General features: G+C 39.4%; 1 protein-coding gene and 1 pseudogene across 3 annotated transcripts in view; one reads left to right on the plus strand and one right to left on the minus strand.

Annotated features, from left to right (window-relative positions):
• Positions 1–17,231, plus strand: part of ATP11A (ATPase phospholipid transporting 11A) — a 156,349-nt gene that overhangs the window by 90,537 nt on the left and 48,581 nt on the right. For all 3 annotated transcript variants that reach the window (XM_090258539.1, XM_090258541.1, XM_090258540.1), the window contains exons 5-10: positions 1,703–1,810; positions 9,457–9,585; positions 12,085–12,188; positions 12,702–12,752; positions 15,676–15,740; positions 16,398–16,479. In XM_090258539.1, the coding sequence (XP_090114665.1) occupies positions 1,703–1,810; positions 9,457–9,585; positions 12,085–12,188; positions 12,702–12,752; positions 15,676–15,740; positions 16,398–16,479 (539 nt within the window). The remainder of the gene's footprint in view (positions 1–1,702; positions 1,811–9,456; positions 9,586–12,084; positions 12,189–12,701; positions 12,753–15,675; positions 15,741–16,397; positions 16,480–17,231) is intronic.
• On the minus strand, positions 3,514–4,267 carry LOC149996344 (cell division control protein 42 homolog pseudogene; annotated as a pseudogene).

A 17,231-nucleotide genomic window follows, 5' to 3' on the forward strand; every position in this document is an offset into this window, starting at 1 on the left:
AAAAACAATAAAAAAATAAATTTAAAAAATGCATATATGTATAGAGAACTATATCCAACTTTCTGTGGGTATCACAGAGTGAATCAGGCATTTTACTCAGTTTGCTAAGAATCTGGGCGGCCAGATTCAATAAAAGACGTAATCAGGAAATATATGTAGGCTTACTTATACTTTTCAAATAGAATATTTAAATTCACCTGGTGTAAATATAATTAATACCAAGTTTCTTTAGGGCTTTTGTTCAGTTCATATTAAAAGCCTAAAAGTCTTATCCATCTTTTGACTCAGACATTTTCTTTTTAAGAATCTATACAAAGAATAGATAATGGATATGCACAGAAAAACCATTGTAAAGATGTTTATCAGAAATATATTTATAACTACTACCCAAATTGCCATGGAAAAATGAACATGGTATATTGAGAGTACAGAGTAGAATACTATGCAGTATGTTTCTAATTTTGAAAAACTACACCCCCATAGGCTTGAATTATATTTATATATAATTATCCTGATATATTAATAATTTATATATTAATAGATTTTGCAGAGTGATAGGATTAGTTTCTTTTGGGGGAGGAGTGACTTATGCATTTCTTATTTTTGTCTACAGACCGCATAATACTTTTGTAATATAAAAGGCTAAAACTGATTTGGGAAAGTTATTTTTGATTCTTTTATTTATGTCTTGATATAATCTTCAAAAATGCATTCTCCTACATGAGTTGCAGAGTGGAGATGAGAAAACCAGGCAGAAGACCCAGAAAGACTGGGTGGAACAAGGTCTAGACATATCATTAAAGACTATTTTTCTAATATTCTCTATTACACATATCCTTTATTCACTTACTCTATAGATAATGATTCAGCTTCTTTCATGGACTGAGCTTTTTTGTAGGCCCTAGAGATGAAAATGTTGAACAAGATACATTCCAGTGAGGGAGGCAGACACCAAGAAGCTGTGTGTTCATTAACATGTACACGCACATGCACATGCATGTTTATATATGGACCCACATGTGCATCATAGGGCACTTAGTGGGGGGGGGCTCTCTGATACATTCACTTGGACTGGGAACCTGGTGAGTACAGTGGAAGGGGAACTGGGAAGCCCCTGCCCCAGAACTCAGGCCATGACCAGGCCCTGGCCCCTCAGGGACCCCAGACCATAGCCCTGACAGTGAGCCACCACAGTACTCAGAATGGCCATTCTGCACATGTCTAGATAGGATAAAGTTTGGGAAAACCCCATTAGATGGTGTGGAGTTGGGGTTCCCAGTAATGATGGGCTAGTTATATCCCCATTCAATTCAAGGAGGGCCCACTGTCCAGAGGTCCAAGGAAGGGTGGGACCTTGACCAGCACAGTGCCCAGGGGACACAAAGAAGTGGGAGATTTAGGATCCACTCCAGGGAAAAGTGCCCGGACTTGCTGGTAGGTGGGTTTCACATGTGAGAAAAAGGAGAGTAAAAGGTAACTTATGGTTTTGCTGCAGCCCCATTAGTCCTTTTCTTGGAAACAGCTGGGAACGTGGGGCCACCGGGCTTCTGATCACCTCACTTGTCCGGTGGGCTGAGGCTGACTGTACTTTACTCACAGTCGTGCCCATCACAGCAAAGTGCAGAAGGACTGGCTCAGAGCTGAGGGACCCTCCATGGTTCTCTCACTTGTCACATGGGATTCTTTCTTTTTATATTCTTAGGGCTATGAAGACTGGCTCCGCCATAAAGCAGATAATGCCATGAACCAGTGCCCTGTTCATTTCATCCAGCATGGCAAGCTAGTTCGGAAGCAGAGCCGAAAGCTGAGAGTAAGTAATAACTGACACAATTACCTGGCCTAAAACCAATCATAATTTAGGAAAACAATGTGACAGCCCTGGCTGGTGTGGCTTAGTAGATTGAGCGCTGGCCTCTGAACAAAAAGGTCACTGGTTCGATTCCCAGTCAGAGCACATGCCTGGGTTGCAGGTCAGGTCCCCCGTTGGGGAACATGAGGGGCAACCAGTGGCACACACTGATGTTTCTCTCCCTCTCTTTCTCCCTTCCTTCCTCTCTCTCTAAATTTTTTTAAAAAGGGGGACTTTTTTTTATTGAGTATACACCCAACCCCTGCCCCCATATATTTCAGGCCAATTCCTACATTAACTTTTCTTTTTCTTTAAACTTATTTATTTATTTTTAAGTTTTTTTTTTTTTTGGCTTGCGAAGGGTTTTTCTGTTTGTTTAATACATCTGAAAAGAATGCATATACAAAGAATTGAGACACGAGAAAGCACTGGTTCAACACTAATGAATCTACAAGAATCAGGATTTGGGGAAAGTGGAGAAGATTACCTACACATTTTTAAAAATTGGAAATTGCAACCAAAATAAGCTGATAAAATCCCTATTAACGCTTATGAAGAGTCTTCATAAGACTCACTCCATGATTTTTATTAAACTAGAGAGCCTCAACTGGCTGCCCTAGGGTTCCTCATGCAAAACAGAAATAAGGGGATTCCCCTGACTGGTCCCCATGTTGTTAAATGTTCTCCCCACCCCACCCCACCCCTAGCTTCTTAATGAAGCAGGTCTCCATCCTTGTAACTTGAAAGAGGATGTGAATCATTCCACAGACATCTGTCTTCTAGCACCACCCCTCATATATACCAGGTCTTCCTTCGGCTGTGTTCTAGAACACCATATCACACACTATTAAGCTGCACGTCTATGCTAAGCATATAAGACAATGACTGACAAAAAAAACTTTTTTTTTAATTATGTACTTAACCCATTTGGTATTATTTCAAAAGGTGCAATACTTTTCTTCATTTATCAGTGAAAGAAGTTAGAAATTAACTTCAAAAAAAAAAATCAGCAAATGGCTAACAGATTTCCTTGAAAGTCAGTCACACATACAGTGCATCTTAGAAAAGAGGAGGGGCAAGACAGGTTCCACCCACTTTCATGAGTTTCATCAAATACTGAACCTACTAAAGGGTGGAGAGAAAAGGCAACTTTCAAAAAGGAGTATGTTATTAAATGAGGCATTTACTATACTCCTTCCTAAGAGCACCAGGTGGGGAACATGTTTTCTAAACTAGATCTAGGAAGTGGAATGTGGAATCACTCCATCCTCCTCCCATAAAGGGCTGTCCAATGGTTAATGAATTTTTTAAAAATGACTAAATAAAAACAAACCCCGCACACACTCCCCCACCAAAAAAAAAAAAGAAAGAAAAATAAAATAAAATAAAACTAGATATCCCAGACCACTCTTCAGAGTGGAACCCGGGAGCAGCTTCAACAACCCGAATTAGTCTGTTACAGAGTCATCACAAGCATGCCTTGCTTTTAAACAAAAAAAAAAAAAAAAAAAAAAAAAATTTTTTGAAACAACAAAACAAAAACTAGTACTGATCACTTTTCTGACAATACACAATTACTCAAAATTAACTAGTAATGAGAGGGGGAAAGGGACCATACCTATGGGCCTTGTTTCACACGAGTGCATATGGGTAGGTGCAGGGCATTTGTCATTATTGCAAAAACGAATTTTAATTTTTAATCTTTAGTTTGATTTAAACATTGCTTTTAGTATGACGCCGACACCAGCTGTGCAGAAAAGGCTCTGGAGAGATGTTCATAGCAGCACACACCTGAGGCTCTTCTTCGGTTCTGGAGGCTCCAGGGCAGCCAATATTGCTTCGTCAAATACATTCTTTAGGCCTTTCTGTGTGAGTGCAGAACACTCCACATACTTGACAGCCTTCAGGTCACGGGCCAGCTTTTCAGCGGTCTCTGGAGTGATAGGCTTCTGTTTGTTCTTGGCAAGTTTCTCAATAGTTGAGGGGTCATCTCTGAGATCAATTTGGGTCCCAACAAGCAAGAAAGGAGTCTTTGGACAGTGGTGAGTTATCTCAGGCACCCACTTTTCTTTCATATTTTCAAATGAGGATGGAGAGACCACTGAAAAACAGACTAGAAATACATCTGTTTGTGGATAACTCAGCGGTCGTAATCTGTCATAATCCTCTTGCCCTGCAGTATCAAAAAGTCCAAGAGTATATGGCTCTCCACCAATCATAACTGTGACTGCATAGTTGTCAAAAACAGTCGGTACATACTCAGATGGAAATTTGTTTGTTGTGTAGGATATCAGGAGACATGTTTTACCAACAGCACCATCGCCCACAACAACACACTTAATTGTCTGCATCGCTGAAACAGTTTTCTATCCACCTTAAATATTTCAAATCCGATGACAACCTCAGCTTCTCCGCCGGGGCGTTCTATTTTTAAGTTTTAAAAAACTTGTTTTTTTAGAGCAGGTTTAGGTTCAGAGCAAAATTGAACAGAAGGTACAGAAATTTCCCATATACACCCTGTCCCACCACTGTCAGCGGCTTCACCAAGGTTATCTGAAGTTGATGAGATTATTATACCAGCAATATTCAATGTTTTTCATTTCATGGCACATAAACTAATTACTAAAATTCTGTGGCACATCAAAAATATATTTGTTGCTGATCTGACAATAAGAAAACAGATATAATTTTGATTCATTCACTCTAGATGGCTCTTGTGTTGGCTGCTGTCATATTTTTTTTTTTTTTTTTTTTACAATCTAAGGGAAAAGAGGTCAGTGCCCCTGACTAAATAGTCAGGCATTGCATGTTTTAAAATTTTTTGCAGCATACCAGTTGAAAATCACTGAATTGTACTAACCAGTCAAGACAAGAAAAGCTCTAAACACTTTCAAAAAATCTGTTTTAGAACAAGGCAAAATCATATTAATACAAACTTCAATAGTTGGAAATTATGGGAATTGGGTCCGAAATTTCACTGAAGATTTCATTTTAACTTTTCCCAGTGAATGATTACTGTAACTGATGTAATTTTATGTCTTCGTATGTATGTTAAAATTAAGTGGATTACCCTCAGACCTGCACTAGCCATTTAGAAGCATCTGTATGTGTACAAACAGTAAGTGTAATTTTTAGTTTGTCCTAGAGTAATGTTTAGCTGTGAACCTAGGAGTGGAGCCCATCTGTCCTCTGTCACCTTCTCCAGTCCTTGTCACCCTGCCTGCGCCTCGTTTCCTCACCCACCTTTCCTCCTTGCCTGTCAGCTCCGTTGTCTCTCTGGGCTGCTTTCCTGACCAGAAATTGTGGTGGGGACATCAGGAAGTTGTGGTAAAAGAGTGTTGCCAGCCCTCGTGCAACATGACAGAAAAGTGGGCCTTCACTGTCAGGCACATCCCTGAAGAGGGGTAGCCTAGTCAGCCTGGGGATTGGTGACTGTCTCAGGAAAAGGACAGGGTCCAGAATACAAGAACGTATCAGGAGGTGTGTTCACGTGTCATCAGCACGTGATCCATCTTTGTTAACCTACTTCTAGATGTTATGTATATTATAAGTGATATTGTATGTATTTTTAAGTTTTTAAGCAACATTTTCTTTGCTTTATAAATTTTGCTGTCCAGGTGTTTTAGTAATTCTGATTGAGCTTCCCCTCAGTCTGTATTGGTGACATTTTCCTAGTGGTCAGGGAGGTGAGGGGCTGGGAGCACAGGCCTCACAGCCATGGGAACAGCAGTGGGGACCCCATATATGTGTTATAGGCTCCTTCAGACCCCAGGCCCTAAATGCAATTTCCTTTGCAAAGTCTTCCATACTTTTTAAATTAAATTATTTTTTAAATCACAGTTGACATACAGTATTAGTTTCAGGTGTATGACATTCATATACCTTACAAATTGATCACCCCAATAAGTCGAGTTACCTATCTGGCACCGTACATACTTACTACAGTATTGTTGACTATATTCTTATACTTTATATCCCCGTGACTATTTTTATAACTGGCAATTTGTAATTTTTAATATACATCTCTTTTTTTATAAACATGCATGAACAGTATCTACCACCACAAAATTGAATTTTTAATGCACTGCTCTTCTATGAAGAATGTCTGCTCTGTATCCAGCCTGTTCTAAGCAGAGAATTCTAAGTCGACTATGTGAGACAAGGAGGAAAGATCAGGCTGTCCTTGCGACTCAAGGCATGGTCTTCGTGGGCCATACGGGCTCAATCCTTCAGAGGAGGTGCGAGGCTTTTAGCAAAGAAACCTTCAATTTGTCCGTTCCTAAAACTTTGTAGTCTCAGGAATGTCTTCACCTAAATGGAATCATGCAGTTTGAAACCTTTTGGGACTGGCTTTTTTCATTCAGCCCAATTCTCTTGATTTCACCCCAGTTGTGCCCATCAGTAGCTCCTTCCTTTTGCTGGAAACCATGGTATTGGGGTAGCCCAGAGTTTCTTACATTCAAAGATTGAAGGACATTTAGGTATTTTCCAGTTAGGGAGTATTATGAATAAGCTGCTCTGAACATTTGTGTACAGATTTTTGTGTGAATAAAGATTCCCTTTCTGTAGCATAAAAGCTCAAGTTGAATTGTTGGGTCATATAGTAAATCCATTTTTAGTTTTAAAAGGAATTGCTGAACAATTTCCCAAAGTGCAGGACAATTTTACTTTCCCATAAGCAATGTATGAGAGATCCAGTTTCTCCATTCTCACCAGCATTTGGTGTTGGCACTATCTTTTATTTTAGTCATTCTGGTATCTTAGTGTGGTTTAAATTTGCATTTCCCTAATGGCTAACTATGTTGAATATCTTTCCTTTTTTTTAATTTTTTTATTTTATTTTTTTAATTTTATTTTTTGTTATTCAATTACAGTTGTCCCATTTTCCCCCCATTGCTGCCCCCTCCCAGCCCATCCCCTCTCCCACAATTGTATCCCTCCCCGTTGTCCATGTCCATGAGTCATTCATATACGTTCCTTGACTAGACCCTTTCCTTACTTATCCCCCTTCTCTCCCTCCCCCCTCCCCCCTACTGACTACTATTCTAGTCTTTGCCTATTTAGTTCGTTTGTTTGTGTTGCTCTTTAGTTTCCTGTATTGGGTGATATCATATGGTATTTTGCTTTCTTTGCCTGGCTTATTTCACTAAGCATAATTCTCTCTAGTTCCATCCATGTTGTCGCAAATGGCAGGAGTTCCTTCTTTCTTTCTGCTGCATAGTATTCCATTGTGTAGATGTAGCACAGTTTTTTTGATCCACTCATCCACAGATGGGCACCTAGGCTGTTTCCAGCACTTAGCTATTGTAAACAGGGCTGCTATGAACATAGGGGTGCATAAGTTCTCTTGAATTAGGGTTTCAGGATTTTTCAGGTATAATCCTAGCAGTGGAATCACTGGTTCAAATGGCATTCCATTTTTAGTTTTTTGAGGTAATTCCATACTGTTTTCCATAGTGGCTGCACCAGTCTGCATTCCCACCAACAGTGCAGTAGGGTTCCTGTTTCTCCACATCCTCGCCAGCATTTGTTGTTTGTCGATTTGTTGATGATGGCCATTCTGACAGGTGTAAGGTGGTATCTCATTGTGGTTTTTACTTGCATCTCTCTGATGGCCAGTGATGTTGAGCATTTTTTCATGTGCCTATGGACCTTCCGTATGTCCTCTTCGGAGAAGTGTTTGTTCAGGTCCTGTTGAATATCTTTCCATGTGCTTATTTGCCATCATTATATCCTTTTCTGTTGGGGGGAGAAGGGGACTCTTCTTGTCTTTTACTTATTTTTTAGTTGTATTATTTGAGGGATTTTACTGATGAATTTTGAAAGTTCATATATTCTAAATATCAGTCCTTTGTCAGAAATCCCTTAATGAGGTTTTCACAAAGCAAATTTAAAAAATTTTTATGAAGTCCAATTTATTGATTTTGTGTTTTTCTTTTATGGATTGTGCTTTCAGTGTCAAGATTAAGAGCTCTTTGCCTAACCTGGAGTCCAAAGATGTTCTCCTCTGCTTTTTTCTAACAGTTTTACAGTTTTATGATTTACATTAAGTTCATGATCTGTTTGGAATTAATTTGCATCTAAAATGTGAGGTTTAGGGCAAAGTTCCTTTTTTAAAAGATTTATTTATGTATTTTTAGAGAAAAGGGAAGGAAGGGAAACAGAGAGGGAGAGAAACATCATTGTGCGAGAGAAACATCGTTTTGCAAGAGAAACATCGATCAGTTGCCTCTCACATGCACCCAACTGGGGACCTGGGCCGCAACCCAGGCGTGTGCCCTGACTAGGAATGTAACCGGCAACCTTTTGGTTAGCAGGCTGGCACTCAATCCAATGAGCCACACCAGCCAGGGCAAAGTTCCCTTTTTTTAACCTATGACTGCCCAATTGTTCTACCATCATTTTTTGGAAAGGCTGTCCCTTCTCTATTGAATTGTTTTTGTACCTTTGTCAAAAGTCAGTAAGTATGTTTGTGTGGGCCAGTTTCAGTGTTCTCTGTTCTGTTGCACTGGCCTCTGTGCCAGTTCCCTGTCAGTCCCAGCACAGTCCTGGTCGCTACAGCTGCAGAGAAAGCCTTCCTGTCAGCAGGGTGATTCCCCGCTACACACACACACCTCATTCTTCTTGTTCAAGACTGTTGTAGCTATTCTAGGGCCTACACCTTTTTACATAAATTTTAGGATAGGCCCATCTACAAAAATCTTTGCTGAGATTTTGATAGGAATTTCACCCAAAGGAAATTAAACCCAAAGGGTCTGTTTGAGGAGTAATCCTCCAGTTTTAAGTTCCCAGACATTCAGTTGGAACAATGAGTGTGACAGGGAACTCCACTTCTAGTAGAGACAGAAGCATGGTGATGTCCTGTTTCTGGCAGCACTTTTCCCATGGCAGCAGGAACTTCCAAGCAATTGGAAGGATTTTGAACCCTCTAGCTAGTCACTGTCATTGATTGGGTTTTGATGGTTATTTACCTTTTAGACACAAAGTCTAAAGTCACAATCGGAGAAAACGGGCCTTTCTGGGAGGTCAGATGTCTTGCTTGGTGATGGTAGTAAAACTGGGATGATTTCATCTTATTTAAAAATCTTCATGACAAACATTCTGGGCTCATTTTTGCTCTAGCTTTTGTAATGGGTGAGATTACCACTTCTGCTTATTCTTAGTCATGCTTCAGTGATCTGGACAGTGTCTTGGTTCTGTTGTTCAGCCAGCTTTTACAACTCTTACCTGGTTTTTAAAACACCTTTAAGTCAGCACCTTCCTACAAGAATAATCCCCACTTGGACACATTTATGAAACACTAGAATTCACCCTGTTGGGCTGAATCAAGGATAATCTTGTTATGGATGTTTGTCTATGTTCCCATTGCAAAGTATTTAATCATAATGCACCTTGATAATTCACAGATCTAAAAATGGTACATTGAAACCTCACTTTGTCTGTCCTCAGTTTTGGGTAGAATGCCTGAGAAATGACCTTTCCCTAGGAGCATCCACTTATCCCCCTAATGGTATCTGTGAGTATCGACTTGCACTTTAGGAAAAGAAAAACCTGCTGCACAGAAGCAGGGTTTATTTAATGACACTGTCTGTTTGTTTGCCCTGCAGGTTGGGGACATCGTCATGGTCAAGGAGGATGAGACCTTCCCCTGTGACCTGATCTTCCTCTCTAGCAGCCGTGGAGATGGGACCTGCCATGTAACAACCGCCAGCTTAGATGGAGAATCAAGCCACAAAGTAACATGCCTTTCAATGGAGACCCTCTCCAGGGCCTTACCTTCCGTCCCCAGCAGTGCTTGTGTGGCTAGAAACTATTGAATACATTGTGTTTGGAAATTCAGTGTTTTTGTTGAAATCCCAGGGAGTCGTGCTGGCCAAATTGTTTTTTGACTTTTGCTTCTTTCTCTCTATTTTATACTTTTTCTTTCCACCCTCAGTATCTGTAACAACAAACCATCTTGAGTTGACAGAAATAACTTCATGTTATTTATGTAGCTGTGTCATTTAGTGGAGGTACCAAATTAAGGATGTAATAAATAGATTGCTGAAATTTTGAAAGTTTTCATTTTACCAGTCAAAATTAGTGTCCTTACTACCCTGGAATTATGTGAAAAGTCACACATGAGTCTATATTATGCCTCACTATTACTTTAATGAGTGTCTTTTTGTTAACATGTTTTAATAATATCTGAGGTTATAATTAATTTCTTATATTCAGTATGGAATTCTGTACTGGTAGCTGATGCTACAAAATTTTAATTAACAATCATGAAAGAATAGAACATTATTGCTATTAACTTTAAGATTTTCATTACTTTACAAATCTGAGAGCTCCCAAGGAGTTTATAAAAGTGAGCATATTTCAACTATTTCCAAGGCATCAGCTCACAAAATTACAGCTCTAACACAGTCCTTAAGCAATACCTATATATAGAGGCAATTTCTAGGATGAGAAAGAGAAATTTTCTTTGCAAAAATACCAAAGGATGTGCTCATCTTTTATGGATAACTCATGGTATTACAGTATAAAGCCCTGTGGGGGGGTTTTCGGTATTTTCTTTCATGTTTTCTTTGTAGCATATCCCAAGAGAGTTGACCTTCTGGCACAACCAGTTGTGAGCAACAGTAATTCTGGGGATAGAAATCCCTGGCTTGGTTGTCAGGTGTTTATTGTAACCTGCCACTGGTCTCTGGAGTGTGGGGAGTTTATGTTCCTGTCCTTCCTGACAATAAACATCCCTAAATATCCTCCTATCTTTCTCTCTAATAATCAACTGTTAGACAAATAAAGTGTGTAATAAATAAACAAAATAGATAGAGCCATGCACCTCCACTGATGGCTGTGGGCTGCCCTCTCCACCCCATCCCGTGGGAGGGATGGTGTTGTTCAAGAGCTTCTCAGCATCACTAGTGAGCAGATGCTGCAGGCCTCCAGATGTATTATTTTTTTCAGGGTAAAATTTTATAGCTGTCCAGATTGGCAGATCTTATTATTATAGAATCCATGTTTCATTTTGACTTTTTGTGTGTTGTGATAAGCCTCTTAAATGTGTGCCCTCTGGCCTTATTTCTGGGTGTTTGGTTTGGCACAGGGACTGGATAGATCTGAGCCCTTTCCTTAAACGCAGAGTGAGGAGTGGGACTCCTGCACTGGTAACATGTATTGCTTGTATGACTGTGGCAGATATTTGATCTCTCTGGAGTTTTCACATCTGTAAAATAGGAACAAACCTGCGTTCCAGGGACTCTTGTGAGGGCATAATTAGAAAAGTTCCTGAAGTGCTGACACACAATAAACACCCCTGAGATGCTATAAATGCTGCTGCTGCTGCTGCTGCTGTGATCATATCTCCTGTTTATCTGATTTATTGAACATTCTGTTTGTCTTACACTTGATTATTAGAGAGAAAGAAAAGAGGAGGTTTACAGATGTGTCCTCCTTCCCCGGGCCCTTATGCATGGGTGTTTCTCTCCTCTCTCCTCCCAAGGAGAGCCCACCTTTTCATGCTTACTAATACCATCCAGGCCAGTGGTCTCCCAGTAGGGTCCCCAACCAGCAGCATAGGCATCATGTAGGATCATGCTAGAAATGCAGTCCTTGGGCCCACTCCTGCCCTATGGCATCAGAAACTCTGGGATGGGGCCTAAGAATTGCATTTTCCAAATGATCCCAGTTGGGGTCCAGGAGTCAGTGCCTTGCAGGCCCTCCATGGGGATTCTAATGAACCTTCAGGTTGGAGGAGCCCTCGGTGGAGGCCAGGTGAGCAGCTGTGCAGAAAGCTTACACTCCCCGAACAGTGTTGGCGAGGCAGTTCCTAATACCGATTACAGCTCTATAAACAATAGTGTGTTATATAAACAAAAAGGAATATTTTAGCTTTAAATTTGTTGCTTAATTGATAGTCACTACCATGACAGATAAATCGAGGTGTCCAATTTTGAGGAAGAATCCCAAGTGTTGCTATTAGTTTTAATTTGAGAACACTGGGTAAGAATGGGAGAACTTTCTGGCACCTAATAGATATAGGAATAACAGTAGTAGTCTATAATTCTGTAACTTTAACGTTTGTAAATTCTTTTTTATTGCTTCTCTCATATGCTAATCAGGTCTTGTAATTGGTCTTGTTTATATGCACAAAATATTAGATGTCAGGGCTGCCCTAGGATTGAAGGCATTGGCTGCTAGGTCTGTGTTGCTCATTTTGCTATGAATTCACATTTCTTGTTAATCTGTAGACACATTATGCAGTTCAAGACACAAAGGGATTTCATACTGAAGAAGATATAGATGGCCTACATGCTACCATTGAGTGCGAGCAGCCCCAGCCCGACCTCTACAAGTAAGCCAGATCTGTGGTCCCCATAAGTACCTCTTTATCCCCTAAGCATTGTTCTTGCTTTCCACTCTTTTAAATAGTCTAGCAGCGCAGTTGTTGGAAAGAGAATGTAAATCACTGTGAAAAAGTTAAGACGGAGTTAAAAAGAGGTTACTTTTATATTTTCAGAGTCCAGCAATATTTAAATCTATGGTTACTTATATAAACATTAGAAGTGGCTTAACGGAACTAAATTTGTTGCAGAAATAAAATTTTTCTATATTTTGAGGAAGTGCTTATAAGGAAGATCATTTAAGTCATAGGTTAATAAGAATAAAAGTAAACTGAGAAAAGAGGAGGAAGGTAGAGTGGTTTAGCCACACGTGAATATGGTTTTGAGTCAAGAATCCCAGGTCCTGAGCGCACATTTTCTCCTTTCTTGGAAACAGGAAGGCAGGTGTGTAGGATCGGGCACTTTGGGTCTGCCTCTCCCACCCCTTTGCTGCCATGTCAGTAACCCCACTTTTCTGTCGCCAGGTTTGTGGGCCGTATAAATGTTTACAATGATCAGAATGACCCTGTGGTGAGGTAAGGCAATATGCTTCTTATAAATGCTTCTGGAGATATTTTTCTCTATATTTTTAAATTATAAGTGAATGTTTTTACTGATAAGAGTTTTTTATTGTTGTTGTTCTATTGGATTTTGAAAATAGAATTCAACTTCCCCAGAAATCCAGGTTCTAGTTTTTTCTGATTTCTTTTGTGTCTGCACTGTGTGTGTTAACAAACTAATGACACTCATGGAAAATGTTCTCTCCCAAGATTCTGCTGAGGATTTTCTCACAGCAGGGAAAGTTCAGGAGCCCATCTAACAGTTCTAAGGCAAAGGAGAGGTTGCAGTTCCCCCAATAGAAATTCCCTTTCATAATTTATAGACAACTATGTTGTCATCAGCTATGAAGCTGAAAGCTTTCTGAATTGGAAGCCCTTGTATTAGAATGTCCGAACCTACTCATAATCATTACTAGGATATGTTTTTGGCTCTGGATTTTATCTAGACTTAAGGGGACGTGCTTCACAAGGGCCTGTTGTAGGTTCACACCCACCTGGGGATTTAGGAACCTGTTGTCTGGGCATCTGCTGTGACCAGTGTAGGTAACAGGTGGGTATGATAACCTGTCTGTGGTCAGGACAAGTATGATCTCCTATCATCCAGCCCATATCTATCTGTGTCTGTGTTATGTCTACCTCCCTAGGCCTGCAGATGTTTAATCAGGACATTGTTTCAAGATCCTTGCAGTTCTTTGCTGCTGAGGTACTCAAGACCTACAGTTTAGGAAATTGTCTTTAAGTAGGTTTAGAAGTTGATCCTTTTTGTAAACCTCACTTGTTAGAGAAATTATTTTTCTTCCAGTTTAAGCAGTCTCCAAATTGCTGATATCCTGATAGCACTTTATATATTTTATAAAAAAGTATCCAGAAGTAAAATAAGCTCAGTAGGAAATTGCTGCAAAATAAATGTTACTGAAATATAATTCATTGGGGCTGATGTCCTTGTAAAGCCACTGAAACAATTTGTTTTAAAGGAAATAATTCGTGCACTTCTTAGTATGTTTTTATCATCATTAGTTGTTAGCTGGTTAGTTGATGCTTTTCAGAATTTATGAAGGCATTGCCATGGTCTTTCCTAAATATCAGTCCACAGGTAATTCGTATTACTTTGGAGAAATAATCTGTATTTCTGTGTCTTGTGTGAATTAGTGTTTGAACAAGTTATAGATTTAGATTTATTCATACTTCTTATGGGATGAATCCAAAAAAGTAAACAGAGCAGGCTTTACATGCTTTACATTTAGACAAAGTTCAATGCTGAGCAGCTTGGGAAGATAATTACTAATATGTTTTGTATCTTAATAACAATGCTGTTTAGCTTTTAATGTATTTATACTATTCAGCAGACTTTTAATATTTGAGTATTTAAAGATAGTTATAAGTTTGTGGTGTGGACTGTTATGAATTATATATATCTTAAGTTCTTAATCCATTCAGGGTAATATTTCTTCATCCTCCTGTCCAAACTAGAAGCAAAGTACTTTTAAAAGTAAACTATTTTTAGACTTCCCAGAGCCACATTTTAAAGGGGCCATTTGTTTTCATAAGCATGTTCAACATGAATTATTGTAAGAGTGTTGCTCACAGAGGCTGACAGTACTTAAAATACAGCCAGACAGCAGCAAGTGTACAGCCCTGGGAGCTCTGTCTCTCATGGCTGTCGGGCTGAGGGGTGAGTGTTGAGACCCTTGGACAGCCCTGGGCAGGCACATCAGGCCAACTGTGTCCTAGGCAACTCGCCACTCGCAGCAGTCCCGTCTCTGTCTCATCTTCAGCTGGGCACAGTCCTGAGCTGTATCAGCTAGATTTACTGAACACATTCTAAGTTTATGGCATTCAGTAGGTTCTCAACATTCCGTTCTTAAAGGAAATGAAATACACCGAAGAAGTAAAAAAGCAAACTTCAGCAAATGCTTTCAACTTCCAAAGAAAATCAGTAGGATGCTGACAATAGTAAAATGTGTAAAGTTGAACTCTGCTTATTTGTCTTTTACTCTTGGGAAATGAGAAGAAATTATTACTCTATCCACAAAGGGAACTGCTAGGATATGAACCTCCAAAAGGCGGAGATTTGTCTGTTGCTCCCTCTTGAGTGTTGAATGCTTAGGGCAGGGCTTGTTCTAACATGAATTATTTTTAAATTCCATGGTTGTTGCCTGTTTCCCCCCAAAGTAGCAATGCATGAATTATTCCAGATGTATAGGCCACCTGTATTCAGAGCGTCTTTGTGGACTTGACTGCAGGTGTTTATAAATGTACCCAGAGTATCCCAGCTTCCTCTTTCAAGTGTGATTGTTATTGCATGAGATACACTGAGTCTCCCTAAGGATGTGATAGAAATAGCTTGATGCCACATAAGTCACAGGCACCACCCTTTCACTTTTCCAGAACATTTGGGGTGCTCCAGTCCAGTGGTCCTCAAACCTGAGACCTATTAGGAGCGGGTTTCTGGTTCAGTCTGTTAAGTTTATCCTTCTGACAAGTCCGAGGTGCTACTGATGACATGGGTGCAGAGACCCTACTTGTTGGCCCACAACCATCATGAGCAATCACTTAATAGGATGTTGTTAAAACTTTCAGATCTGGCTCAGTAGGTGTGGGGTGGGGCTGGGAGCCTGCTTTCCTAACAAGGGCCACACTAGGATAGCAGGTGCTCGCAAAGCTAGAACCCTGCTGAATCCTTCCAGCAGAGCATGGTCTTAACCTCCCACAGGTAAAGATCACACATTTTTACATGGACCCAGGCTAACTTTTCTAATCTAAATATAGGCAAATCTACATTTAGACAATTTCCTCTTAAAATGAAGTCTGTTCGGCAAATGAATTGACTTTTACTTTGTAGCATGCCTTTTCTACGACTTTTCCATTGCCCTGTTTCTGATCATTCTTGTCTTTACAGGCCATTAGGATCGGAAAACTTGCTTCTTAGAGGAGCCACGCTAAAGAACACTGAGAAAATCTTTGGTAAATGTTTGAATTAGTGAATTATTAATAACAGCCTCTAAAATTAAGGGTATGTTAAGTAATTAAAATAGTGGTACCATGAAAGCATCTCTGCTTTGAGGTACTGTGGACTTGAGGGCAGCAATAATTCTGCCTCACTAAGAACCGGTATTGATATTATAACCACAATCCATAAAGCAATGGCTTCTGAGGATATTGCTTATCTATTAAGTGCCTATAGTTTTTGACTCAGAAACATGAAGTTAATCCACGAAAGAATTCATACAGTATATTTTGTAACAAATTTCTCCTAGTGGCTGCATTTTGTTCCTAGTATCTCCCATTTTTTTGGTGGGTTATTTTTTATGTTTTTATTAAAATGAGACAACTTAAAATACATAGGTGTGCCCTATTGTGGGAAAACCCAATTTATTAAAATCTGAAGTTTTTAAAAAATACAAATTGTTCTCTATGCAGGAAATGAAAAAGTATTTCTTTAGTCTAAAGAATCCTGTTGTATGACTCTTTATGAACAGTTAGCTTACCTAGTAAAATTTAAAATATAATTTGTTTTATCCAAAATTTCATTTTCATTCATAGCTGTGTGTAACTGACTGACTATATAAAGGCAAATATAAGTGTGTTATTGTTCTGACATTTTATTCTTCTACTTCATAGGTGTTGCTATTTACACGGGCATGGAAACCAAGATGGCACTGAATTATCAATCAAAATCCCAGAAACGATCTGCTGTAGAAAAGTAAGGTTCAGCGCCCCCATTGTTTGAAGTGCATAAAAATCTGTGACTTAACACTAAACCAAACTGCCGTAGATGAGAAAACATTTTTCTCTTGGCCTTATTAGCAATTTCTTCATGGTGTCTAGATAGACAGTAGAGCTGATTATATGGATTGACTATCTCATTTTGTGGGGATGTAAATGGCCTCACACCTTCAGCCCACTTCCTCAGACCCCCTGGGGTGGACACTCCAAAGTTCCAGTTCAAAGTCATTTGCAGATGTTCAACAGCTCCTCCCACCATTTCATGAAAAAGTCAAAATAGGATCATTTTTAATTTGGGGTGTTGAAAACCACATGTTTTACTGAGGAAAGCATTAGCAGAGAGAACAGAGTCTGTCTTTTAGTAAATCATAAAATATAAAATCTTTATAAAAATAAGTCAGGGAGAGAGTTGAATTTATAATGTGGCCCAGAATTGTTTTATCTTTGCCTCTTGCTAAAAGTGTATTCTTGACTTGAAGTGGACCACTGAGTGGTTACATATTATTTAACAAAGAGCTGTGTGCTACTTACAGATTTGGGGGTAAGACTCTTAGGGTATCTTCTACCCACACTTGAAATGTCAATCTTGAAATGTGATCTTGGTTTCTTGTCCAACTCTGGCTACATCAAGTATGAAAATACAGATTTGGTTCTTAAGCAAGAATGCTTTATTTCCAGATATCTACATTGACAAATAGGTTTCAGAAATAGATATTGGAAAATCACACA

Source organism: Furipterus horrens, unplaced genomic scaffold, assembly GCF_987537825.1.
Source record: "Furipterus horrens unplaced genomic scaffold, mFurHor1.1.pri manual_scaffold_12, whole genome shotgun sequence".
Taxonomy (NCBI): Eukaryota; Metazoa; Chordata; class Mammalia; order Chiroptera; family Furipteridae; genus Furipterus; species Furipterus horrens.